This window comes from Onychostruthus taczanowskii, unplaced genomic scaffold (genome assembly GCF_017590055.1).
Source record: "Onychostruthus taczanowskii isolate IOZ18803 unplaced genomic scaffold, ASM1759005v1 scaffold32, whole genome shotgun sequence".
Classification (NCBI taxonomy): domain Eukaryota; kingdom Metazoa; phylum Chordata; class Aves; order Passeriformes; family Passeridae; genus Onychostruthus; species Onychostruthus taczanowskii.
Window position 1 is genome coordinate 3910105 of NW_024500572.1, and position 27629 is coordinate 3937733.

The following is a 27629-nucleotide window of genomic DNA, read 5'->3' on the forward strand; positions in this document are numbered from 1 at the left end:
AGAGCTGGGATGGGGGGCTCCCGCTTCTTCTTTCTTTGAAGAAGGTGGGGGATTGGTTCAGAGGGAACAGCTGCCCCATTTTTAACTCTTTAACCCTTTTTAACTCTTTTTTAACTCTTTAATTCTTCCCTTGACAAACAGCTGAAGGTATTTTTGGCATTCATGGCAGCAGGATTGGAGCTGAGCCCACACTCCTTTGCTCATGGCAGCCCCGGGGTTGTCACATCAGAACAAACCCTCAGGGTACCCCAGCAATTAAAGGAGAGGTTTTGTTGCTGCTCTGCCTCCCCGTGTGTTTGTGGGGCCACCTGAGCACCCCCCACCATCCCAGACCAGGGCAGTGGGAGCAGAGGGAGAACAGCTCCTCTCCCCTTTAATCCCATTAATCCACTTCTGCATTTAAACCCATTAACAGGTATTTAAATCCCATTAATGTCATTTCTGTGTTGACAACCAAAGCTGCTCCTTTTTGGGAGCTTCAGTACCTTGAGAGTGTCCTTACAGACAGATTTAATGGGATGCATGGGGAGATTCACTGCAGGATTTATTCCTGACCTTCCTCAGCACCAGAGCGAAAGCTGGGTGCAATTTATCCCTTATTTCTAATCTGGAGTTGGTGAAATTCCTATTTTATTTTTTTTTTTAAGCAGGGATGACGCCTCACCTCGGCCTTGATTTGTTCTGACAGGCCCCAGCCGCCGGAGGCGCAGCGCTCCCTCCCGCCCCTCGGAAGTAATTAACCCCTCAAAGCCAATTAATCGCCCAGATAAAACAATTAAGGGATGGCATCGCGTGCGGCGCTCGGAGCCTGGGCTGCAGCTTGGGAGGAGGGAGGGGGGACCCCACATCTGCACCTCCCCAAACCCCTTCCCACAAAAAAGCCTGGGAATATCCACAGCCTCCAGCAGTACCAATTTACATCATTTTATTTATTTTTTTCCCTGCTTTCATTACGCCACAATTGCTTTTTTTTTCTTTTTTTTTAGTTTTTTTTTTTTTTTCTATGCCACAATTGCTTTTTTTTTTTTTTTTTTTTTTAGTTTTTTTTTTTTTTCCTAAATTTAAATTGCACCGAAAGGGAGCAGCTGGAAGATATTATGACCATGTCAGGGCGTGCTGCACATCTGGCTGCACCTCTGGATTCTGGGATCCCCCTTCCCCACATCCCACTGATGCAGAAGCAGCTTCCTCCCTCCCAGAGCACACACTCTGATTTTTTATTTATTTATTAAACGCTGGGCTGTATTTTAACCACGTGGAACTGGCACGTAAGGACGAAATTCCTATTCCCCCTGGAAAAAGGAGCCAACCACCCTTCCCTCATCATTTTCCTGGGGAAAGCTCCTGACATTTAACATCCCGCCCGGCTGCCTGGGGGAGGCAGCACTCAGCCTTTCTTTCCATGAGGATTTGAAAAGCTGGGAATCTTTCGGCTTGACTCAGCCTGAGCATCCCTGGCTGGGCACAGCCCGCCCTGCCCTGCCCTGCTGTGGGGCTGGAGGGACCGTGACCCCCCTTCCTCCTCCTCCCTGGATTCCTGCAGGAAAAATAATCTATTTTTGGCAATTTCGCATCCCCGGGAGCGTTTTCCTGCCTCCCGGTCCTGCTGCAGCGTTCCTCCCTCCAGGGCTGCAGGGGTTTCTCAGCTGTTGCCGAGGCAACGGCGTCTGCACCAAAAACTCCCGCATTTCCCCCAATTCCGGGTGCGTTTTTTGCTCCCTGGACGCTGTGATGCCGCAGGTGATGCCAGGTGTGGCTCGGGTCTAGGATTCCTTCCTGGCAAAGGGAGTGGATGCTCCTTTGGGGAGGATTCAGGGAATTCTGGGCAATGCCCCCAGTGATGCAAACAATGCTGGGGGGCTCAGAGAGAAGGAGTTCCCCTTCTTCCCAAATTAAATCCCATGAAGCTGTGTTTAAAAATAAAGGGAAATTCCCCCAACCCCCAGCAGCAGAACTTCCATAAAAACCCCAGAATGGGGAGATGGGCCATAAATCTGAGAGCAGCCATCTCCATCCCTGACAAAACCAACAGGTTTATGTATCAGCTTGGGTATTTCCCCTAAAATTTACAGCTGACAACGTGCCTGAACACAGCAGGGATAATTTAAACCTGGCTCTGAGCAAAGGGAGAGGGGAACACATTTTAGTCCTTTTTTTTTTTTTTTTCCCTTAATTTTAAATTTCATTCCAATTCAGAATAAAGGCAGTGATTTATGGGACAGGGAGAACACGGCTTTATTTTAGGGCTGTGACAGCCAAGTGAAAAAGAGCTGTCATTGAGGATGGTAACACATTCCACAGGAGCAGGATTTGCTGTATTCCAGAGTAATTTCTCCCAGGGAATGAGACCCAGCCTTGGGTTTGGGTGGGGGATAAATCCAGGGAAGCAGCAGGTGTTGGTGCTCCAAGGCTGGGAATGGGGGTTCTGGGGTGGGGGGTTTGTGCTCCAGCTCCAAAACCTGCTGTTCTTTGCCACAAGCCTTGATTGACCCTAAAATCCCCACAACTGCCCTAATTCCAGGTTTGATGGGGATGGTGGTGCCTCTGCATCCCACTCACCCCTTGGCTCTGGGGTGCTGAACCCAGCTGCATCCCAATTTCACCAATTTCTGCCCCAAAAGGGGCAGCAGATCCCGGCACCACCAGCTTTGGAGCTGCAGCTCCCACCCAGTCATTTCCCTGGATGTTAATTCCAGTTTGTGCACGTTCCCCTGGAGCTGCCCATGGTCATTAACCTCCTGCTGCCGTTAATCAAGAGGACTTTGTTAATTAACAGCCAAGGATGTCTCCAGCTGAGCAGGACAGGGGTGGGATTGGGGTCACCTGGATGCATCCAAGGATCCTTGATTTAACATATTGGAGCTTCCCAACACTCTGGGGGAGTGCAGCCCCCTTCCCTCCACGAACAAAATATCCAGCACTGCAAAAAAACAAGGAATGCTGACAGGATCCATCCTCAGCACCCTGGGAGATTCCCGAGCTGCAGCTCCTGCAGTATTTCGGGAATATCACAGCAATTGGGGCAACACTGAGCTGCATTTCTCTGCCACTCTGCCAAAAAGGGAAGAAAAACCTGGCTGAGGAGGCTGAATTTTTCTGAGGAATGTTTTTTTTTTCCCCTGTTTCTATTTTATAGGCATATAAAAATGTGCTTTTTAAATGCTGCCTGGGTGAGCTGTTTGCTGCCTGTCTCAGCGGGTGACGGGAACAGAAATCACTGATATTCCTTGGGGAGCTTAATTCAAAGCTAACAGGGTCCAGCAGGAAAAACTCAGTGGATTTTTCCCTTCCCCATCCTCATCCCAAACCCTGGCAGGATGAGGAGAATCAGGAACTAGAGAGGACAGAGCAGCAGCGCTGGTGTCTGGAGCACTTGGATCATCCAAGCCCCATCCCTCTGCTCCTGAGCTCTTTCCACAATTCCAAATTGGACACCAGGGCTCAGGAATACACACAGGGAAGGGACTGCTCAGTGAAAATCCCTGGTATCCTTCCCGCTCCACACTTTGAGGTATTTGTCTGGAAAACAGAGGTTTTATTAAATAAGCAAACAGCTACAAAGATGCACCCAAATATTTGGGAAACTCGGGATTGCCAAGCTGCCATTACAGGGATGGTTTAACCCCAGGGTAAGTACCAAAGCACTGCTTTTTTGCTTTTTTGCTTTTTTTTTTTGGAAAGCTGTTTGGAGTAATAACAGATGGGCTTGGAAAAAACAGACACCAGAATTAGTGAGGAGCATCCTGAATCCATTATGAACATCCCAGCAACAACCTGAGGGGCCGTGGGATGGCATCCAGTCCTTGAGGCTTCATTCCCACATCCAAGCCTTCTCCAAACTCTGAGCCCAAAAAGCCCCAGGGGCTGCTGGCTCTGGGTACATCCCATTCCCACTGCTCCCTAAACAGATCCTCTGCAAGTTCTGTGTGTCCCTGTGTGTCCATCTGTCCGGTCCATCCCATCTGTCCTATCCCACTCCTAACAGGATCCTGGCAACCTTCCAGCAATACTAATTAAATACTGGGGAAAATGAGCAAGAGGAGCCTCCTCCCACCACCAGAGAGGCCCTGCAGCCTCCTCAGGCGCTGCATCTTCCATGGGTATGGATCCAGCATGGGTTTTGGGGGAAAAAATCTCTGTGGATCAGGGCTGGGAGTAGCCCTGGTCTTGGCCATGGGACGTGGTGAGGTGCAGGGATGTGTGGCAGCGTTCCCTAGGGAAGTGGGTGGATTCCAACCCCAGGAGACACGGTGACAATCCAGGTGCTGAGTGTCCCATCACATGGAGGAGGTGATGCAGATCGAGGTGGAGCAGCAAGGCAGTGCTGGGGTGGACGCCGGGTAATCCTTCTGAAATCCTGAAATCCCGAAATCCCAAAGTTCTGAAATCCCGAAATCCTGAAATCCTGTTCCTGCCGCAGCACCCGCTCTGATCCACGATGTTCCTGCAGCTCAGTTATCAGGGCTTTACTTGTACCTGCAGCTGGCAAGATCTTCTGCCTGGAAATAGCTCCCTGCCTTTTCCTGGGAAATGTCTCTCCATTTTATTTTCCATTTTCTGATTTCCAAGGAAAGCTATAAATAAATATTTCAGCTTCTGTGGGCACCTGGGAGCAGATTCTCAATGGCCAAAACTTGCAGAAAGCTCCCCAAAGGACCACTTGAAATGTCCCTAGGGCCACTGAGGGCTGGCCAAAGCCAGCTCCAGGGAGTGACACATAAATGAGGGTGACACCAGGGTCATGGGGAAGGAGCCCTAATGGAGAAGGAGGTCCAAAATTAACTGGGTATGAAATTGGATGGAGGTGGTGGCTTGGCCCCTCCTTCACTGCAGAGGTCAATGTGTTGCCACACATTGCCCCAGAGTCTCCCTGGAGATTCCCAGAGTGTCCCAAGACAGGAGAGACAAAATCATCCTGTAGAATCAACAGAGCCAGGCTCCCTTGGATGCAAGAGGGGACAGCAGGTCCTCCCCAGAATCTCATGGGCCTGTTCCTAGCCCCAGACATCCAATTATTCTGCAGGATGTACCATGTGGAATGTGCCCATCAAAAGAAGGGCTAAAAAGACATTTCAAATTGACCTTTCCCTCTTTCTTCTCCCAGTTTTCCATGCTGGCAACCCTGTGTGTGAGCCCAGTCCCCACACTGGTGGGGACAAGGTGGCCCTGGGTCTGGATTACTTAGAAGACATTTGAGACTTCCCAGTTCTCTGAGGTGGGATATTCCAACCCCTCCTAAGGACACTTCCCAAAAAAAGTCACAAACACCTTGTTCTGGTACCAAAATACCTCAGGAATTTACCATGAGGAGCCACACACAGACATGGGACAGAGGAGTGTCACCAATTCGGCCATGGCACAGGAGATGCCTTCCTGATATCCTGCACCCCACCACGGTGTCTCTGGAAACTCCAGGAAAGCCCTTCCTGGGTCAGCCAATGCCCAAAAATATGTTCTTAGTTTGGCACAAGGATTTTTGCAATCCCACCCAAGATCAAGGGTGGTGGTGTCTTCTCCATACCTTGGGGGTCTCCATCCCCTGCCAGCCCCCAGGCAGCAACACCAGTCAAAAATGGGCTGTAGGACAGTGCTGGACAATGCTTGACCACACCAGGGCTGGCCACCATCACAGTGCCAACACCAGGGGATTCTGTCCCTCCTGCAGGCTGGGTTTAGACAACTGTTGTCTCCTTCTCAGTCATGGAGGAGACCTTGGAGAAGCTCCTGTGCACGATGCTGGAGTGTCCCGTCTCCTCGCTGAGGGCGTTCACCAGCCTGGAAAGGAGGGTCACCTTGAACTTCTTGAAGTCCTGGCCCATGAAGACGTAGAGGACGGGGTTCATGCAGCTGTTGGAGGCTGCCAGAGCCGTGGTGAGCGGGATGAAGATCTCAAACACAGACCAGGGCACCGTGTCGGGCACCGTCTCCAGCAGGTTCAGCAGGTGGTAGGGACTCCAACAGAGGAAGAAGGTGACAATGATGGTGACAATGATCTTGAAGGGCTTCTTGGACTTTGCCAGGCGGTTGCGGCGCAGGTTGAAGACGATGGCGACGTAGCAGAAGGTGATGATGGTGATGGGGAGGATGTACCCGGCCAGGAACCTGGTGATGTTCACGGTGCGGTGCCTCATCAGAGCCAGCCCTTCGTAGGATTTATTCCTGGAGAGGGAGAAGTTGCTGAAACAAATCACGGAGTTTCGGGTCTGCGCCGTGTCCCGGAAGACGAGCGAGGGGCAGCTCATGACGATGCCCACGGTCCAGATGATCACACAAACCCCGTAGGCCAGGTTGGTGGAGCGGTGGTTCTGCGACCACACCGGGAACACCACGGATACGTAGCGGTCGAAGCTGATGGTGGTGAGCAGCAGGACGCTGGTGTACATGTTGAGGATGAGGAGGAAGGAGTTCAGCTTGCACATGACCGTGCCGAAGATCCAGTGGTAGCTCATGGCCGTGTAGGCGATGTTGATGGGCAGGAAGATGTTGAAGAGGAAGTCGGCCACGGCCAGGTTGAGAAACCAGACCGCGTTGACCGACTTCTTCATCTTCAGGGTGATGATGGCGATAACGAGGCCGTTGCCCAGGATGCCCAGCACGCAGGACACGCTGTAGATGATGACAGACAGGATCCTGGTGATGTCCTTGGGGTCGTGGGCCGGGTCTGCCCACACGCTGCCGCTGTCCTCGTAGGTGTAGTCGGGGTAGTCGCTGTAGTTGTTATTGAGGCCGTCCAGGTAATCGGAGAGGTTGGGAAGCGCCATCGTCCCTGGGAACGGCAGTTGATCCGTGTGATCCCGGGGAGCTGGGATGCTGGGATCTGCGGCCAGGGATCTTCCCCTGCTGAGCAAACACTTGGTGTTAATCGCAGTGAGGAGAGCAGGAGGGACAACGGCCCCCAGCACGTGTGGGAATTGGGGACAGGGAGAGAAGGGACAAACACGCAGGAATGGGGGATCCCACGGAACCCACCGATCCCGAACAAGATGCTCCCACAGCTCCTCCCTGATTTCCACCCCCATCCATGAGGCATCAGGACGTGATTCAGTCCCTCAGCTCCACCAGGATGTGGCTGCAGCCTCATCCTGCAGAAAACGTTGCTTACCCGCCTACTTCCAGAGGGAAAACCAGGATAATGCTCATTAACAGCTCATCAACAGCTCTGACTTTCCAATCTGAAACATATTATGGCTTCTCTCTTTTTTTTTTTTTTTTTTTTTTTTTTTTTTTTTTTTTTGTACTGAAGTGGACTGAAAGCCCAAAGGGAAGCTCCCCACACACCCCACTGACACCGGGCACCCTCTCACCTCTCTCCTCTCTGTCGGGATGGGGACAGGTGACAGTTCAGTGTCCCAGGGCACAACGGCAGCTCCCTCCACACCGGCCTAAGGCATGAGCTGTAACATTAAAGCCAGGATCAAAGAAAGGCCACTCACCCCCGGATGTGGGGTTAGGGGAGGAAACCCAATCAGGGTGTGGCAACAATTAACCCTGTGCAGCCTCCCTCGAGGGACTGGGGAAGACAGGGTCCTGCCTTGATCCCAGCAGGTTTTGGGATAAGCCAGGACAGAAATCCCAGCCTGTACCCTCTGACCAAGGACCAAACACGAGCAGCAGCCGCAGGTGCACACCGAAACAACCGAACAACCAACCACAGGTTACTAATAATTAAATAATAATTAATTCAAGGTATAAATGAGGCCCACATTGTCTGCACGATCTATTTTATATCCTGCATTCTCACAGGGTTGTTTTCCCGATTCAGTTGATGCCCTGTATGTTTAAATATGTTAATTGTGGTGAATCAGCAGCATCACTTGCCATCGTCAGACTCCAGGCTCCAAAGCCTGGACTGAGGGGGTTCAACCTTTCCCCTGTGAGAATCCAGGATACAAAACCCCCTAAATGGGTCAGGGGGTTTAAAACCAAAATCCCCCAAAGCCTGACCGAGAAGCACAGAGCATCCCACCCGGACGTGTCCTCACAGGAGGGACGTGGGGACGCCCAAGGACCCTCCCTGTTCCCGAGGAATTTCACCCCAAAGGTCCCTGAGCGTCACCTTCCCGCCAGCCTGCTTTGAAATTCCCATGGTGTTTGTGTTGGAAGCTATTGTTTCTCCCTGGGCTTTTCCTGCTGTTCCTTCCTGCCATTGCTGCTGCAGAGTCCCCGGCCGGGGGTGAAATCCCACCCTGTCACCTCCCCCTGGCCGAGCTCCGGGGGACGATAAGCAGCCAGAACAAATGAGGGTTGAGTGCAAAGTTTGGGAATGAGCTGGAGCAGGAGCCTTGTCCCAGGAAAACCTCGATGGCCAAGGAGATGAATTAAAGTCGATGATCCAGTGGAAGGAACAGAATCAGCAGAACTGACTCTCCCAGAGATGTTAATGTTGATTAATGAGGGTTGCTTTATGGAACAGGGATTTCAGGTCATCCCCTTCCCAAAGGCAGAGCTCCTAGAAAGGTGGGGGAGCCCAGAACCCCATGTCCATCCCACCTCACCCCACTGCCTCATATCCCACCCCACTTCATTGCCTCCCATTGCACCACACCCCATTGCATCATATCCCATCCCATCCCATCCCATCCCATCCCATCCCATCATCCAGAGAACCCCAAAGCTCCCTGGACCTGCTCCACAGCCACCTTTTCCACTGTGGTGCCATCCATGGGGCAAGTGAGACACTCCCACCCCTCACTCTTACCCCACATTCAGCCCCTGCTCCAGAGGGACAGGAGAAATTCCCACTCCTCTTCCCACTGGGTCCACTCCCATGTTTTTAATGTAAAATCCTCCCTTTAGTATCATTTTTAATTTCAGGACCTGATGACTTTCAGCTCATCCCAAAGATCATTTTATTGGATTATTTCTCTGAATTCTTTGTTAATTTTGCTCTGCAGGGATTGGTCTCTGTTCCCAGTTGGGATGAGGATGGCAGAGAGCAACGGGAACACCAGGACTCTGCTTCCCTGTGGGATTTGGCAGGGGATGGGTTTGTTTGCAGGGCTCATGAGGAGCAATCCCAAACTCCACAGGAGCAGCAGGCCAATCCCACCATGAACATTCCAGATGGGCAGGATGGGCACCAGGAGCCCAGACCTGCAGGAAAATCACCCAGCAAACTCCCACCTGCCTCTCCAAAATTCTCTCAAAAATGGAAAGTCTCAGGGGCAGCTGCATGAAACCTCCTCATTTCTCAGATCAAAAAAAAAAACCAACTCTGAAGTCTGGGAGAGGAAAAAAAAAAAAAAAGCCACATAATACCAAGAGTGTTTCATTGCTCCTCTCCGGGCTGAAAATTCCCTGCTCAAGCCAAAACCACTGTTCTCCCTTCAATCTATTAATCTTTGTCCTCCTACCTCAACAAAAACGAGCAGAGGGTTTACCCAAAATAGCCTTTTCTCCATCATTCCCGCAGCTGTGTTTGTCTTGGTACCCAGGGAAGGCCGGGTGGGATTCCCGACGGGCGGCTCGAGCACCGGCAGCATCCCGGCACATACCGGGGGAGGATGAGGTCAGGGATGTTGTTCTTGGGAAGGCAACAGGAAACCGAGAGAACAGCAGAAAATGTTCAAATCCAGCTTTTCTGGGCGAAAAAGCTCTGCCCCGGCCAAGGCAGACGGGCGGGGGACGGATGTGAGCGGGGAAAGGCGGCGGGATCCGCGTCCCGGGGACACGGGGAGGGCAGGGGATGCTCGGGGCCTCGGCTGGCAGAGGATCCCGGCGGGCAGGGCGGTGCCAGAACCCTGCTCCCGGAGTTTATAGGGATGGGCAGGCTGCCAGCACCGCCTCCTGCCCGCCGGCCAGGCTTTTAGTGGGACAGGTTGAGGAGAACTGATAGAACCTAATCGAATCAAATCAAATTAAATTAAATCAAACCAGCAGAGCAGCTTTTGAGTACATCAGACCCTGCCTGAGCTGTCAAAGTGCATCACGCTTTGATGTACATCATGAAATGGATCCGGGCTGGGACCTGCCAGGGCTGGGGAAATTTGGGGAGCCCTGGGGTCGGTGCTTGTCCCTTCTAGAAAATTCTTGTCCCCGGCACGGGACAAACAAATCCCCCGGGGAACAGCCGGGTCCGCGCCCGCCCTGCTGCCGCCTCCTCCCCGGCAGCTGCTCTGCCTTTCCTTCCTTGGAGCACTTCCCTCTCCTCTTCCCATCGGCGGCTCCCGAGCTCCCAGCGCACCCCAAACCCCATCCCGCTTCCTCCGGGCGTGGGAGGCGCGGGCAGCTCCGGCACAGCTTCCCGGGAGAGGGGGATGAATGGCAGGCAGATGTTTGGAGCTCAGCTTTGGGAAGGGCTCGGGGTAAAAAGGGATCTCCACGTCCCTCTGGAGCTGCTGGCACCAGACCCCACCAGACCCCACCGAGCCCTGCCACAGTCCTGGATGTCCCTGGAGGGCAGGGATGTCCCCGGGGACATGTGGCAGGTGCTGGTCCCGGTTCCGTGGGGGTTCACAGCTCTGGCTGAGTCCCACCCTGTGGGCTGGATCCCTAAGAATTCCCTAAGAATTTCCCTAAGAATTCCATGGCATCCTATGCCCCAGGGAAGGCGGATGCAAATCCCATTCCAAGCTGGCACCCGAGGCCACCCCACCAATCCCCCTGGCACCCACGAGTTTCCAGCCCAGGGGTACACAGGAGGGACATCCCTGCAGGGATCCAGCTGCCAGGAATCTCAGGGAGCAAGGCACCAAATGGCAAAGCAGCTCTGGGTACCCAGCCCCTTTATTTTAGCAGGTGATTGCCATGGAAACAGATGCCACAGGGATGAGGCTGCTCAGCATCCCACTCCCCACCGGGATACCCGGGATGAAGCCCCATTCCTCAGTGTAAATCGACCACCAGCCCATCAAGAGGGAGTTTACAGCTCCAGCCTTCCCAAAAGCTGCTCCTGGTTGTGACTCCAGCCCTGCCACCACCCCTGACCCCTCTGTCCCTCTCCAGCAGGCTGGGAAAGGCACAGGGATGTGGGATACCATGGGAGCAGTAGGCTGAGAATGAGCTCCTGCCAGCAAGAATCCGGGCTGGAAATTCTCCCAAACCTCCCCCAGCACCTGGAGACACCCAGGACAAAGCGAGGAGGCACAGCTATAGGGGGAAACTGAGGCACAGCTATAGGGGGAAACTGAGGCACAGAGAGCAGTGGGAAGCTTAATCCCTACCTGCATCCACTCAGACACATCCCAGTTCTCCATCCTGGATCCGGGACCCCCACACCCAGCAGCCTCTCCCTGCATCCCTGAGGCTGAGGCTGCACCACACCCGTGTGAACAGTGCAGGAAAAAGGGAATAGCTGGAAAAGGCAGCCTTAAAAAAGCTGCTGTGCCCAGGGTGGGACAGAAAAACATGAGTCAGTGTTTATCTGGGCAGAGCCAGCCAGGCTGAGCGGGACGGGTTGGGATAGGATGGGATGGATCCCACAGATCCTCCAGGTCACATTGTGGGGTCACCCCCGTGGGGAAAGCGCCCCAATCCTGCCAGAAGAAGGGGTTTAACCTCAAAATTTGGGTCATGAAAGGCCCCTCCCAGGGTGAAACTCCGGCAGAGGAACCTGGCCTTCCCTGGCACCGAGTGTTGAAAGAGCCACCCCGTTCATAAAATCCTGGCCTTTTGCTCCATCTGCTCTGTTCTCGGGAAGGTTTGAGGATTAAAAGGGAAAATTTTGGGCGTTTGCACCAACACAGGCAAAGAATTCCTTGAAAAAGGGCAGTTTGTACTTCTGAGCTGCCTAAAATGACTTGGCTTCCAAGATAATGAAAGTTCTTTCATCTCCTCTACTCTCTTCTAATAATCCAAGGTTTTCTTCTGACACTTCTCAGGCAATAAAAAGAAAAAAAAAAAAACCCTCTCTTTTTCTGAGCATCCTGCCTGCTACATCCCAGCACTGCAGTGATGCTGTCCCTAACCTTGGCTTGGGTTTTGTCAGGGGACAAAACCTTGGGGACATCGCTCCAGATTTGGGGCATACAAAGGGAAATAAACCCAAGCAAACAGAAACAGGGCTGCAGGAGGGACGTGACCCCACAGGGGATGTGGCATGGCTGGGGACAGCAGACTCAGCCCCCCCGTGAGCGAGGAAGTCACCCCGGATCCGCGGGAGCATCCTCCCAGCTGTGCTCTGTGTCCCCAGCTGAATGCTGATCAGCACGGCAAAGAAAAGCCACCCTGTTCTCCCTGTCCCCAGCCTGGGGACACTGCCACACTGTCAGGGCATCAACCCCCCCAAATTCACTGCCAGATCCTCTCCCTTCTGTGCTGTTTTCCCACCCCACAGGCTGCAAAGCCCAGCTCCGAAAGAGGTTGGGATTTTTGGGAAAATTAGGGGGTTTGGGGTGAAGGACAGTGGGGATCCCAAAACCACTGTATAACAACAGGGGAGGAAAAAACCTCAACTGGCTGCAAACCCTTCCTCCTAAATCCCTAAAAAAATATATATATAAATTAACAAATAGATATAAACCCAGAGGTGTTTACCTGAGCTGGATAAATCCCCAAGGAATTTTCAGCATTTAGAAGCTGCATTAGACATCTCTGCTTCTCCTCCAGCCCCGTTAGGGCTGGCATGGGAACGACCCTGGGCTTGTGGCTTTGGCATCCAGCTGGAGCTGACACGGATATTGCCGAGCTTTCTCATCCCGAGGAGAAGCACATGGGATGGGAGGATGAGGAAAATAAATGCAGCCCGTGGAATAAACCAGCTGCTGGCCTCAGCAGAGCTGCAAGGGGAAGCTCTGGGGGAGGATGTTGAGCTTGCGGAGTTTAGCCGGACACAGAAGGGGATGTGGCACCAGCGACATGCCCCGTCCACCACGGCTCCTGTGCTGTCCACAGTGGCTTGGGAATCTCCTGGGAGCCTTTGGGAAGGGTTTGGGTGTCCCTCATTGTGAGCAGAGCCAAAGGGTCCCCTCGGGCTCCTCCACCAGTGCTGTCCCTCATCCCTGCTCCCCAGGCACCCCAAAATCCAGGCCCTGCTCCTGGGATGCTCCTGGCCTCACACACAGGAGAGGGGGAACCCAAAGCCATTTCTGGGGCGCAGGGAAGAAGAGAAGCTGCTCATCAGGTCCTGCCCATCCCACAGTGCATTCCCAGTGAGGAAAGCAGCCTGGCCTGGTTTGTACCCTCAAAGAGAGGGTCACCAGCCAAGAGCTGTCCCCAACCATCCTGACCTCAAAGCTGTGCCTGCCAGGAGTTGGAAATTGCCAGTGGCAGCCGGTGATCCAGCACAAGCTGAGCATGGATGGACAAAAATCCCTGCCCTGAGCCAGGAGAGCTCATCCAGAGGGAGATGCAAAACACCTGGAGCAAAAGCTGCACCGTGCTGTGAAAGAGCATCACCAGAGCCCCCACCTGCCCTCCAACATCAGGATCCACAAGTTTTCCAGGGGACAAATCCCAGTTCCCTCAGAGCTGGAAAAGCACCACCCAAGTGTGACCAGGGACAGGGGGTGATGCCAGCAGGGAGTGGTGGCAGGTGGGAGGGAGCTCGAGGCCACCGTGTCCTGTGAGGTGGGGACATTGACCCCGTCCCACGCGGAGCAGCTCCCGTGAGAGCCGAAAAAGAGGAATCGGAGGCACTGCCAGCTTTGCACAACTCTGTGTCGCAACACCCCCGAGCTGAATCAGGGCTGAAAAAATGCTGATGTGCCGGTTCGGGGAAAGGAGAAGCCCCAGAAAGCCCTGAAGTGTGAACCGGGCAGGGATGTGCCAATCCTCCTGTGGAAGCAGGCTGGGGACTCGTGACCGGCTCCCCGGGGTCCCTCTCTCCCAGGACCCCCGGGATGGGGTGGCAGCTCCGGGATGTTCCACGCTTGTGGCACTTTTGGCAGTCCCCAGGTGCAGAGGAGGTGCCCCGGGGCAGTGGGAAATGCAGCCCAAAATTGTAAAAACCACGAGAAACACGGACCCGGCTGGGGAGTGGTACAGGCTGGATCTGCCCCATGGCTCTGCCACCACCTGCTGTCCCTTCTGCTGCCCCAGTGTCCCCCACGAAGTGACCTCTCCCGATACCTCGTGCGGTGCCAACGCTGTCCCGCTGCTCCGCGCCGGGCAGGACGAGCTCGGGGTGCCCTGAGTGCCAGCGGGATCCCATTCCCAGGCGGATCCCGGCGTGCCGGGACAGACACAGGCACGGTGCCGCTCCCCGCCGGTTTTAAGGGAGAGGGGAGGGAGTTGCATCCATCACCAAGGTTTTCTTGGCAGCGCGATGCTCGGCGAGCAACAGCTGGGAGAGGGTGTGACGCCGGGAGCTGGGAACGCTGGCCTGGATCACAACCCAGCGTGAGGAAGCAACAAGCTGCTTCCCGAGGGGCCTCCTTTCCTGTGCCGCCCCCCGGGCCGGAGCTCACCGTCCCACGGAGGGATAACGGAGCTCAGAGCGCTCCGCGGGGATGCTGCTCCAGCCGGGAGCCCGAGGGGAGGCAGGTGGCAGCCAGCCCCCCTCGCTGCGCTGTCCCCACCCTGGGTCAGCCGCTGTCCTCTGCTCCCCCCACCGCCCCCAACTCCTTCCAAGACGTTGAGTCACTTCCCTTCAGGCAAAATCTGGCTCCCAAACGCCGCTCCTGCTGCTCAGGGGCTGCTTTTCCCGATGGATTTCATTACCACCAGGATGCTGCAGCTGCTTCCAGGCAGCCCCCCCAGCCCGCAGAGGCTCTGTGGTGGCAGCTCTGTCACCCCAGCCCCTTTAACACCTGCAAGAAAAGTTTTCTGGGGACCACAAAGGAGCTGGGAGAGGCTCCAGGGTCCCCCGAGTAGGAGGGATGGGAAAGGCTGGATGCAGGGATGGGGTTCAGGGTGACAAACAAGAGGTTTTTGGGGCAGCCCCCCAGATTGGGAGCACTGAGCAGCGCAGCCCCACCCACACAGAGCAGGAGGTTTGGATAACCCCGGGCTTGATGTGGCACCGGGAAAATTCCTTCCCTCCCCACGCGGCTCCCAAGCCTCAGGCATCCCAGTCCCAGCATCCATCCCAGTCCCAGCATCCCTCCCAGCGGGATAAGAGCCAGTGCAGGGGTTGGGAGCAAAGGCAGCACAAGGAAACACAAAATTTGGCAGTGATGCCCCCTCAGCCTCCTCCAGTCTGGAAAAGGAGCAGGATTTGCCCCACTGGGACACCCCAGCTCAAGCAACACTGCCCTGAGTTTGTCACCAGCCATTCCAACCCTCTCCCCAGCAGAAAGGAAGTTTGTCTACCACAGGATACTAATTAAGGCTAATTAATTACCCTCAGCTGTAAAGACAGAGCAAAAAACATCCTGAATCCAGCAGTAAGGGACAAAACCAGCCACAAACTGATGGGATTTCCTTTTGTGTGTCTGGAGTCCAGCGGTGCCACCAAGAGATGCTCAGCCCAAGCAGCTCCAGGTGGCACTAGCAGGGACCTGGTGGGGAACTTTGGGCTTCCCAAAACCACCCCAGGGCCTGCTGGGGCTGGGAATGCTGGGCCATGGATGCTCCTGCACGTGGCCTTGCCAAGGGCTGACCTCAGGACATCGACAATGACCGAAATCCCGGCAGCTCTGGGGAATCCAGAGCCCAGACCTGGCACAATCCCCGTGTTCCCAGCAAGGCTGAGCTCTGCAGCCCCACAGAACCAACCCATCCCTTGGCACTGCCTCCTTTCCCAGGCACCTGCCACTTCCCCACGCCCAGGCAGGATGCAGGATGCTGGTCTCACACTGATCCCTGTGTTTAGCAAGGAAAACACGCTGACTTGGGATGTCATTTCCCATCCCGAGCGTTTGTGGGTTGGGGTTTCCCTCCGGGGCACTCGGCACCGCCTGCTCAGCAAAGCCCTGCCGGCAGCAGCGCCTGCGGGAGGACAAATCCCTGTTCCCAGGGCTGGTGATGGAGCAGGATCCGCTCGGGAGCCGCCGTCGGGAGCGGCAATTCCAGGCGCCGCAGCCGGCGCAGCCTTTGGCAGCTGTCGTGTCCTTGGCAAGCGCCGAGTGCCACCCACACCGAGCAGAGCAATTAAAGCTCTAAATTGATTTGGGCTGATTAAACGCCCTGGAGCAGCTCCCTGCCGGGCCGGGATGCGCGGATCGGGTCGGGATGCGCAGATGGGGTTGGGATGCGCAGATGGGGTTGGGATGCTCGGATCGGGTCGGGATGCGCGGGTGGGATTGGGATGCGCGGGTGGGATTAAGATGCGCGGATGGGGTCGGGATGCGCGGATCGGGTTGGGATGCGCAGATGGGGTTGGGATGCGCGGATGGGGTTGGGATGCGCGGATGGGGTCGGGATACACGGCCGGAGCCCGGCAGGTCCGACCCCTCCGGTTCTCGCCCTTCTTCCCTCCCACACAGGCTCTGGGAACCCGCCTGACTCATCCCGAAACAGATGTGGCAGTCAATGGGGAAGAAATTGGAGGAAGTTTGGAAGTTTTCTCTCTCCGGGGGAGCTTTCTCCGGCATCCAGCAGCACTTTCCCTCGCCCCGGGCAGAGCCGTGGGGATAAATGGGAATGGCAGGAAAAGGAGCTGCGCTCAGCTACGAGGGCAAGAGAGGAGGCTCCCACTGCATATCCCAGCTCCAAATCTCGGGTTTTAGAGCTGGGTTTATGCCCAGGGATAGCTCTGCCCTGCCTTTCCCCCAGGGAGCTCATCCCTGCTCCACACCCGCTGCGGTCCCGAGCTCCGGATCCCGTCACTGCCTCCCGATCCAATGGCAAACTCCCTGCACAAATAAAGAAGCCACAGACAGGATGTTCAGGAGACGGCTCCCGTTCCCTTTTTTCGCTGATTTGATACAACCACAGGAAAAAAAAAAAAAAAACCAACCCCAGTCCCAACCTTGTGCAACTCGAGCTTATAAATAGCCCCAGAAACACAGCAGGGCTGGGATGGGACGGCCAAATCCCGCTGTGCTCCTCAGGCTGGCACCTTATCCTGCTGCATCCCACCCCTGGGATGGGCAGGTCAGGGATCTCCACCTGGTTCAGCCCCCAAACACCCTCACAGAGCCTCTCTTTGCCTCCAATCTTGCATCATTCCCCCCATTTCCCACGTGCTTCCCTCGGAGCTGTGCCAGAGCTGGATCTGAGCGATGCACGCCCACGGGCCAGGGGAGAATTCCGAGTGCTCAGCTCCCAAACCCCACCCTTGGCAGAGGAGGAGTGATGGGAACAATCCCAGAGCAAAGCTGGGCCCTGTTCCATGGATCCCCCCATCTGAGGCATCACCCACCCACTCCCATCCCCATCCTGCTCCCCAGGAGTGATGGAAGTGCCACATCAGGAGATTTATCCATGATTTCCAATTCCTGCTGGAGCTGTCAAAGGCCACTGACAGCTCCTGGAGCAGGGATGAGGAATTGCCAGGCATGGACACTTTGTTGTTGCCTTGGAGCCCCTCAGCAGGTGACAGACAGGATGTCACCTGTCACCTGCCCAGGGATTTATGAGCAGGGGTGGCATCAAATCCTGGAGTGGTTGGGTTTGGAAAAACCTTGAACTCATCCCATTCCGTTACCTGCCATGGACAGGAACACCTTCCACAGACCAGGTTGCTCCAAGACCCATCCAGCCTGGCCTTGGAATAAGAAATTCCATTTAAAAAATAGGAAATTCCATTAAAAAATAAGAAATTCAATTAAAAATTAAGAAATTCCATTAAAAATGCCTACAGGGCTCCAGGACTGGATGCTGCACATCCCACTGGAAAATGGGAGATGCTGACAGGTTTCAATTCCTTGTGCTGGGAACCACTGGAGCTGAATTCAGGCTCATCTTTCACCCTGAACTCCTTCAGCATCCTCCAAAAATCCTCTGGATGTGCTTTTCCTGCTGTCGGTGTGGTGAGTGAAGACACCAAACATGGACAGAGGGGAGTATTCCTGAAATCTCCCAGAAGAAAAATCAGTGGGATCTGGCTGATAAAACCCCTTAGGAAACTCCCAATCCTTTAAGGCACCAATTGGATTTGTCTTAATAACAACAGATTCCTTCAAATTCCCAACCATCCATAAGGAAACCTGCTTTATTTCTGTGGTTTTTAATTAATAAACCCAGTTTTCCTTGCAATCAACATCTGGGAGCTCACCATTCCATGGAGCAGAGCTTTGCAGGGACAAGTATTTTTGAAGTTGGCTTTGCCAATGGCTCCATTCCTGCCAGCTCTGAGCAATCCATGCCTTTTTCGGGGTTTTTTTGGCTGGGGGTGGCCTTGGTGAAGGTTCCCTGAGTGCAAATTGCCCTGGAATTTGTAAAAATAACAGCAAAATATGTTTTATTCTTGAGCCTTTGCCAGGCTGGGATTATTTCTGAAATGGGGGAGCACTCAGTGGTGCCAGGGAGATGTGGGGGCACCTGTGCCCTCACTGGGGTTCCCCACAGCATCTTCCCTGGATGGATCTGGATCACTGATCCCAATATCCAGAGCTCAGCCCCGTGCTGGATACAACCTTTCCCACACAGGAGCCCAGTCCCAAAACCCAGCTGTTACCTCAGAATTATTTAAACAGATCCAGAAATGTAGGGATCCATCCAGAGGGTGTTGCTGGTGGAAGCCAGGTCCACTGACAGCAATGAATTCCTGATTTTTATTCCCCAAGCAGTGCAGAGGGAATCCCTGTTATCCATGGCCTGGAGTGGGTGCAGAAAGTCCCCAGCACTGTTCCTGGCTGATGGAGAATGGAGCTCACATCCAGCTGCTCCCAGAAGGATTCAGAGACCTTGGGAAAACCTTATAAATCAATAGGGATAAATTGAAAATTCGGGCAGGAATTCACATAATTCATCCACTCTCCCTGAAGAATTCTGGGGAAAAAACAGGTTGGGAAAAGGGAATTTGGGGTACCCTGGCTGGATGTGGCTTCCCTGGCACATCTGGCTGGAGAGAGGGTGTCCAAGGAATTAATTCTGTGTGGAGATCACTGGAATGTCAGGAGACCTCTGATTTATCCCCAGCCTTCAAGTGCAGGAATTAATTCTGGCCACGGAATTCCGGCCACTTCCAAAGCCAGCAGAAGCTGCCTTCAAGGAGCCATAATCCCCAAGGGAATTAAAACTAAAAACTAATTAAAACTAAAGCATTTCCCTGGATATCCCACCTGGAATGCAGGGTATCCCTCACCCTGGCATCTTCCCAACCCAGCAAATCCCAGGCACTGCTGGTGAGGAGCTCCTGCAAAACAATTCCCCTGTGGAAAACAGGGAGCTAATGGCATTTAGGGGAAGAGGAATGAGAGGTTGGATGTAAGTAGACCCAATTAGTGGATGGGTCAATTAAGAGAGAGGTGATGGGATATTGGAGATCCCAAATCCCTCCTTGCTCTGAGGATCCCACGTGCTCGTCTCCCGTCACTGCTCCTGGAAAATCCCCCCATGAAGGATTGAAACGAGTCATTTATCAATTAAATGTGAGCTCTGGCAAATTAAAATCTGTCCTCTTGTTTAATTAATAGGGCAGCTTTATATTCGACAAATTAGGGAGCCTCTTGATGAGCTAATTTGTTAATTAATGGAAGGCTGGAGGCTCTTCCTTCATTAGCTGTTGGCACATCCAAAGTGCAGCTCCTCCTTCAGGAGCCCTGGGCTCAGACTGGGAACAGCCCTGGCAGTGGATTTGCCATGGGAGAGCTCTTGGCATGGCTCCTGGCACTCCTGGGATTTATGGCAGCAGTGCACTCCCCTTCCCTTCCCTTTGGGAAAATTTACATCCCTTGCCAAGGAAAAGAGCAAGATCCTGAGGCCAAACGGAGCCCAGAGTTGCTCCAGGATGGAAAGAGGGAAAGAAATTGATAAAAAATGGGGGGAAAAAGCTTGTGGCCCTGACCAGGGATCTGTGTTGGGAGGGAATCAGCACTGAGGGTGGAGGATCCAGAGCTCATCCCAGCAGATCCAAGGATTCCTGGGTGTCTCCAACACCCAGATCACTCCTGCAGGGAAAATGAACCCCCAGGGATATCCAGCTCATGGATCAGCCCTTACCCCATCCCAGGTGGCCACAGCCACTCCCTCCCAGTGCTTCCAGCACAAACCAGTGCCAGGATGGTGCTGAGGCTGGGGGAGATCCACGAGCTGCTCCAAAGGATGCCAGGGAAAGAGGGATCACAGCAATCCCAGGACAGGGATCCCTGAAGGAGTGCTGGACCAGTAACCCCAGTAAGAGCTGGACCAGTAACCCCAGTAAGAGCAGGGTGCAGGGGCACACCCACAATGCCCTGGGATAAGATCATGCTGCAAATCCACATTAAAAACCAGGAATGTGGATTCCTGAGCTTGCACCAAGGAGCATTCCCCTCCAATCCAGCCTGTCCCAGATCCCATGGAGCAGCTCCCTCGTTTATTTTTATCCTCCAGTGCCTGCTGCATTCACCAGTAATCAAATAATTATGGGAAACCAGGAGAGGCACCCAGACTCTCTTATCTCAGTTTTCCATGGACTGGCAGTTCCTGGGATGTGTTTGCTCTCAGCCTTTAAAAAGCAACAGCAGGTTCACTTTCTGCCACTGGAGTTTGCCAAGTTTCCAGCTTTCCCTGGATCTTATCCCACCTAGGCAGGTCCTGGAGAGAGGGCACAGCTCGCTCAGACCCCAAAGGTGCAATAAAAATCACAGTGAAAGGCAAATTCCTGATGGATTTTCCACAAACACTCGACCAAAAAAAAAAAATAATGTTGCTGTCAAAGCTGCCCTTATTTGGGTGCCTTTTCCAGAAGCTGTGCTCTGGCTCTGGATCCTGATCCATTCTCCAGGAATGCCAGGCACAGGGGACTCAGCTGATGCTGGGACACCTCCCTAATTCCTTCTGGAATGTGACCCTCAGACACTTTTCCCAAGGCTGATGCATCTCCCACTCCTGCCCTGTGCACCCACAGCCTCCCTGCTGCCACGAGGGAACCATTCCCACCCTCTGCTCTGATTCCCAACACCTTTGGTGCTCCAATCCTTCAGAAAAAATTCAATTTCAACACCCCCACGAGTCTCTCTGCCCTCCCCAAGAAAAGGCAATTCCAGAGCTGTGTCTTTATCCCATTTCAGGTTGCGCTGGAAGTGGAGGAGAGAGAAGCAGGTGGTTTTCCCTTGTGCTTTTCCTGATGCATTTCTCCTTCCACAGCCTAACACACCTAAAAAGAGGGGTCAAAAACCCCTTGGAATAATGTTTACAAGCTAATTAGGCAGAGAATTGATTTGAACATCACTGGGATACCAGAAAAATGCCAGCTGAGCTGGAAAGGCTTGGGCTGGTTTTCCATGGAAATTGAAATTGCCACAGGCTGCTGGAGGCAGGAGCTGGAGCCATTCCCTGGGAGGTCTGAGCCCCTTCCCACCCCCAGCAGCCTCCTGGAATCACTTGGTTTATCTCCAGTTTGTAACATGCCTGTGAGAGGTGAAGGAAAGGGAGAATAGGATTTCAATTCCTGTGCCATGGGAATAGGGAGAAATCCAAAACATGCTGGAAAGAAACACCAATTCCTTTTGATTCCTCTTCAGCAGCACTGCCTTGCCCGAATCCCAGCCAAAATTCCAGTTCCCATACCCCAACAGATTTCCCACCAAGGGAGCACAACATGGAACTGCTTCTCCTTCCATTCCTCACTTCCCTTCCCAGCTTTGCTCCTTCCTGCCTTGCCAGACCTCAGCCCTGCACTGCCAAGGCTCCCAGAGCAGGGATGGAGGCACCTCTGGAGGCCCTGCAGGTCTCTCCTGGTTTATCTGGGCCATTATCCCAGTTATCCAGCAGCCAGCAGCTGTGTTTGGAGCACTGCTGCCCTGTTTCTCAGGAATTATGGACCTACCCAGCCAAGGCACAGGGAAAGAATTGGTTTTTTTCTGCTCAGACCCCTGAAATTCCAGGAGAAAATGAGATTTCTCTTGCTTGCTTTAGATCCTGGTGTTTCCCCTCCTCTGCTGGGTTTATTTTCGAATTCCCACTGCTCCTGTTCAGCTGCCAAACGCCAGCAGGGAGCTGCCAGTGGCATTCCTTTTGGGAAGGAACAGGGAGCCTGGCACTGCCCCCTGCCAGAGCTCAGGGAGGTTCACACCCAGCTCCTGCTCCAGCTCAGCCTCTTCCTGTGGAAAGCAAAGCCCACCTGGGGAAATTTAACATTCCAGCTCCAAAGGAACTAAACCCAGCCTTAAAAAGGGAAATATTTCGCAACTCTGAGTTTTTGCAGAGTGCTGGAGGCACCTGATAAGCACAGGGTTCCACAAACAGGGGCTGCTCCTGCTGACAGGGGGAGAGGGGAGCTTTTAATTTAGAGGAATTTCACAGCATCCATTTTATCCAGCAGCATGCAGGAAAATGAACACAGCACCCTGCAAAGCTGGGAATGACACAGGCTCTGTCTCCTTGTTTCCAAGGGGGCTCTCTGAGCTCTGCTGAACAGCACAGGTTTGAAATCCATTTCTTCCATTTGCAAACCCATTTCTTCCTTTTGCAAGCCCATTTCTTCCTTTTGCACACCCATTTCTTCCCAAATCCTGCCCAATTCCTGAGTGAACATGTTGAGGAAAGAGTGGTGCAGAATTCCAAGGCCAGATTTCCTCAGTCTCACCAACCACAGAGGGGATTTATGATTCCTAAAGGATCACCCACCTGCTTGGTTCCCATTTATCACAATCAGCACATATCAAGAACCATTTGCATATCCCAGGCTCTGGGAGCCTTTGGAAACTTGGATCCATGGAGAAGCAAAATGTGAGTGGCAGGTGGCTCCTGAGGCCTCTGCTCCAGAGCTCCTGTTTCTCTTCCTGGGATTTAAAAACTTAAATAGCTCTTGAATTTCAGGAATATTCCTGTTTGCAAATCCCGCTCGGGGCACCCTGGTTGAGCAGAGCCCCTCCCTGGTAGCTCACACTGCCTGAAATGCTGGAATTCAGCCCGGGATCAGGACAGGAGAGCTCCAGCAGCTCCCCAGCACCTCTGCCAGGACACAGCTGTGTCCCAGCATCCCTGCACTGCCGTTGCCATGGAGACCAAGCATCGTCCCCTCTCCTGCCACCTTTAAGGAAAAATGTCCCTCCAGGGCACAGGGCTGTCCCCAGAGCACTGCCAGGTGGCCTCAGCCCCATCCTGCACCCAGGACATCCCCCAGGACAGGGATTGCTGCCCATGGGGAATTTCCTGCTGGCTCCAGCCTGGAGCTGACCATACCAAGGAAAAAAAAAAAAAATCCAGGAGGATGCACACCTAAAATGGGAGGTTTGAAGTGAAATCCAAGCAGGAAGAGCTTGAGGCTGTCCAAGACCAGCAGAGGATCCTTCAGCAACAACTGTTGTTCAATCCAGAGTGGTCTCTCAAACGTGTTGAATTGCTAATGCAAATGAACACCTCAAAAATCCAACCAGCCTGCTCCTCTTTCCTAAGAACATCCTTTGAGGGCTGGACAAGGTGGTCACAAAGAGAAGGACACCTCAGGAGCAGAATAAGAAAGGATCTAACTGGGATATTAGGGACAAGATTGGGAGTTTTAAATGGAATTGATTCAGAAATACTGATGAATAAGCTGGCCACTACAGCAGGTGACCTGGCAAAACTGAAGCAGCCTTTACAGCCATCTCTACTGGCATTAGGAACTAGCCAAGATTTCAAAAGGGAGCCGACCACCACCAAGGAAAAAAAAATCCAGGAGGATCCACACCTAAACAGGGGGGTTTGAAGTGAAATCCAAGCAGGGAAGAGCTTGAGGCCGTCCAAGACCAGCAGAGCATCCTTGAGCACAGAAAATCGTGGGTGCAGCACTGTCCCCATGGCTGGTGGCACTGGCAGCCCCAGGGGAGCCCCAAGCAGAGCCACCCCTGCCCCTGTGCCCTGCCAGGTCTCCCCTGGCACCTGCTGAGCTCCTGGAGCAGGGATGAGGAATTGCCAGGCATGGACACTTTGTTGTTGCCTTGGAGCCCCTCAGCAGGTGACAGACAGGATGTCACCTGTCACCTGCCCAGGGATTTATGAGCAGGGGTGGCATCAAATCCTGGAGTGGTTGGGTTTGGAAAAACCTTGAACTCATCCCATTCCGTTACCTGCCATGGACAGGAACACCTTCCATATTCAGGCTCATCTTTCACCCTATGCCCTTTCCTTGGCACGGAAAATCATGGGTGCAGCACTGTCCCCATGGCTGGTGGCACTGGCAGCCCCAGGGGAGCCCCAAGCAGAGCCACCCCTGCCCCTGTGCCCTGCCAGGTCTCCCCTGGCACCCGCTGAGCTCTGACAGCTCCCAGGACCTAAGCAGGGGGCGAGCTGAGGAGTTAAAGGGAAAACATCTCCTTTTGAAACCTGCTCCCACTGCACTCCCACCCTCCTGCCCGTTTCAGCCCTGCTTGTCCCACACTGGAGCCCTGGAGGTGGGAAATGGGGGAATTGTTGCTGTTCAAGGGTGTGACACGGGGTGAGGTCCCCTCCGCGTGGGGCTGTGGCAGGAGAGGCGTCCACCCCCATCCCACTGCTCCTCTGGCACCCCTGGGAATGGTTCGGGTGGGAAGGGACCTTCCAGATTGCTGGGGAGGATGAAAGTTTGGCAAGAAAGTCTCAGAGATATATGGATGCTTGGCAGAAAGGTTTTTGAATGTAGGAGCTGAGGAAGGAATAGAAATGGAAGCAAGTTTTGATATAGAAGGAAAGAATTGCTGAGCCAGTCTCACTGGATAACCAAGGAGGCAAAGGGGGGTTTTTGTCACTTAGAGCAAAGGATAAACCCACCTCAAACAAGATGTTTTTACCAAGCAGGAAGATAGCACAGGCAAACAAGTCAGCAGATATTGCAAGTAGAAAAAAAGCTCTCAGAATTTTCCACTGCAAGAAAACTTAAAAACAACTTCTAGCTTCGACTGTAACGTACTAACCTTTAGTGACTGGCAATCTTAACATGAATATGGTAATTATAGCAGTTATGACAGGCTACAGGTAAAGGTTAAGGTATAGATTGGTTCTGCTGTGTTAAGATGCTCAGCAAAGAAAAGTACAGAATGCATTTGTAACCTAAACTAAGGGTGTCCAGGCAGCTGGAGCTGACAGCTGCAGGCTCTGTCACCATGACCTGGGCTGCTGTGACACCTTGGATACAATAAACTGCATTTTGGAAGGGCTGCCTGCATCCCTCCTTACACCAGATCACCCCAGGGCACTTCCCCAGCCCAGGCTGCTCCAGCCCGGCCTGAAAGAAACAGCACCGATGTCTCTGCCTGGTCACAGCCCCCAGGTGGATGCCAGGCAGGATCATCCCGAGGATCAGCCTCACTGGGCAAGCCGTGGGAAGGACAAGCTCGGTACAGCCAGGACCCCAGGAACCTCTGAGTGCACGTTCCAGGGAATTTTATCCCAGCACAAACAGTTCCAGAAGGCAGCCAGGGCCTCACTCAACCTCCAAATATGTTTTCCAGGATGTGTGCCTCCAAGGGCAGAAGGCGGCAGGCCCTGGAAGGGGAATGCAGCTGGGATGTTTCCATGGAGCAGCGAGATGAGTCAGTGCCATCTGCCGGCTGCAGCCACCCCGCCGCTCCCAAATCTATCCCATGGACAGGAACAAAGCCCAGCCTGACGCTAAAGCTTCCAGGATCCCTCTGGAAAGCTGCTCCGAGTGCAAATCCCCCTAAGGATCCAGGTGGGATCTGTTTAGCACAGCAGCATCGAGAATTCCCAGCAAAGTTCTGGTGTACCCAGGCTGCAGCTCCAGCATCCCACAGCTTCCCTCCCACCTTTGGGATCTGCCTTGCTGTTCCTGACAGAGTCACACACGGAAATCCTCCGCGGTGTCCCCGGGGGTGGTGTGGCACCGTCGGCTTTGCCTCAGCCTGGGCCATTCCCAGGGCACCAGGAGGAATCCGAGCTGGCATGGGACAGCAGGCACTGCTGGCTGCCCCACCCTGCTCGAGTGGATTCAATTAGGAATGGATCCTAAGCGTGCTTCTCATCGTTTTATTTAAAAAGGAAAACTCATCCCTGCTCCGCAGTTATCCCGGAATCAGCTTTAGGTGCCAGATCCCTGAGGATTTTGTCTCAAGACAAACGCAGGTTTGTGTTGAAGCCTCCTCACAGAGATTTGCTTCCGCCCGTCCTTCCAGTGCTGGTTACCCCCAAAGCTCTCTGCAGGCGTTTCCAAAGCTGCCTGCAGGACAGTTTGGAGCTGCAGGGTGGCCTGGGGCTCCGTGTGCTGCAGAGAGCCCCGAGCTGACCCTGCCAGGCTGGGTTAGGGATGAGCCCAGCTCACCCAGCTGCTCTTGGCGATCAGTAAAACCACTGATCCTGCTTTTCCTGCTGAGAACAAGCCTGGAAAAGGGGGATTGTCTCTGGGAAACTCCATTGGGATGGAGTGGGGGCAGCACAGAGCTGTCGTGGATGGGGATGCTGGGCACGGGCACATCTGTGGAGTCTCCCCTCAGCTTCCTCTGAACTCAATTTAAATACCCTCAATTCATTTCTGACAAACCAGGTTATTTTTCCCTCCTGGTGATGATCTCCATCTGATAGAAAACCACCTTATCACCTTGCTACATATTGATTCCGAGGGAGTTACCTGCAATTATTTAAAACATTCTCTTTTCCCTCAACTTTTTTCCAGTCTCTCCCTATTCCTGGCCTCCAGCAGGAGAGGCATAGGCGTGGAACAGCTGCTGCTTAAGGCCAAAAATAAAGTGAAACATCCAGAAGGGGCACGGAGAGGCGACGGGAGCTCTGTATCAACAGAACGAGGTGATTTTCCATGGAAATGGCCAGAAATTGAAGGGAATGGATTTAACCCTTGGCGAGCCCGGCCACGCTCCCATTGCCTAGCAACAGCACGCCATGCCCTTATATGGCAACCGCGCCCGCCCACTCCTCGTTCTCCCTTCTCATTGGCTGCGCGCCGTGTGATTGACGTGCACGCTCGCCATTCCGCACCCTCCACGAGCCTCTCCCGCTCCCGGGGCGCGGCGCTACCGGGAAGCCGGTGCAGGAAGCGGAGGGGAGGAGCGCGAGAGACGCGTCCGCTGCGCTAACCAATGGGAGAGGAGCTTGGGGGCGGCTCAGCCAATGGCAGCCCGCGGGGGCGGGGCCGGGGGCGGGGCTGCGGCAGCCGGCAGCGGGCGGCTCCGGGAGGCGGCAAAGGTGAGGGGAGACCCGGGGGGAACCGGGGGGACCGGGCAGGGGCAGGAGCAGGACAGCACCGGGGGTGTTGGGAGGAGCGGATCTGAGGGAAAGCCTGGGGTGTACCGGGCAGGGAGGAGCCGGGCAGGGGGCAGGACAGCACCGGGGTGTTGGGCAGAGGGGATCTGGGGGAAGGCGTGGGGGGACACGGGGGGACCGGGCAGGACAGCACCGGAGGCCTTGGGCAGAGCGGATCTGGGGGATCCGGGGTGCTGTGAGGGATTCCGGCCGGGTTCAGGCTCCAGGAAGGAGCGGACCCCAGAGCGGTGCAAGAGCCCTTGGCCTGGCGGGTGCAGGAGGGTGGGGAGGCGCCGGGGAGCTCCGAGACCCCGCGGGAGCGGCTGGCAGAGCCCGGTGCCCACGCTGCTCCCGGGCTCCTCCCGCGGCTCCTCCCGCAGCTGCTGTCACAGCGGATCCCACGCGGTGCTTGGGGACAGCCCCCCCACAGCTGTGACAAACAGAGCACATCGCTCAGACCCGCTCTTACCCAGCTCTGGCTAAAGCTCTGCGTTCCCAGGTGGGAGCGGCGGCAAGGGGGATGCTGCGGGTGCCGGTGCTGGAAGCAG

The 27629-nt window shown here is 54.2% G+C and overlaps 1 protein-coding gene across 12 annotated transcripts; it reads right to left on the minus strand.

The window, feature by feature from the left end:
* Positions 1–1036: 1036 nt before the first annotated feature.
* CMKLR1 (chemerin chemokine-like receptor 1) lies at positions 1037–27606 on the minus strand. 12 transcript variants are annotated; one of them, XM_041410385.1, is made up of 4 exons: positions 11163–11226; positions 9354–9523; positions 7305–7394; positions 1037–6837 (listed from the first exon to the last, which is right to left on the minus strand). In XM_041410385.1, exon 4 carries the CDS (start codon positions 6759–6761, stop codon positions 5673–5675), a length of 1089 nt encoding a protein of 362 aa, XP_041266319.1. In that variant the 5' UTR covers positions 6762–6837; positions 7305–7394; positions 9354–9523; positions 11163–11226; the 3' UTR covers positions 1037–5672. The 12 variants fall into 12 exon arrangements, with proteins under 12 accessions (XP_041266319.1, XP_041266318.1, XP_041266316.1 ...); XM_041410384.1 differs by having other exon boundaries at positions 1037–6840; XM_041410382.1 differs by lacking the exons at positions 9354–9523; positions 11163–11226 and adding an exon at positions 14008–14460.
* Positions 27607–27629: the final 23 nt, after the last annotated feature.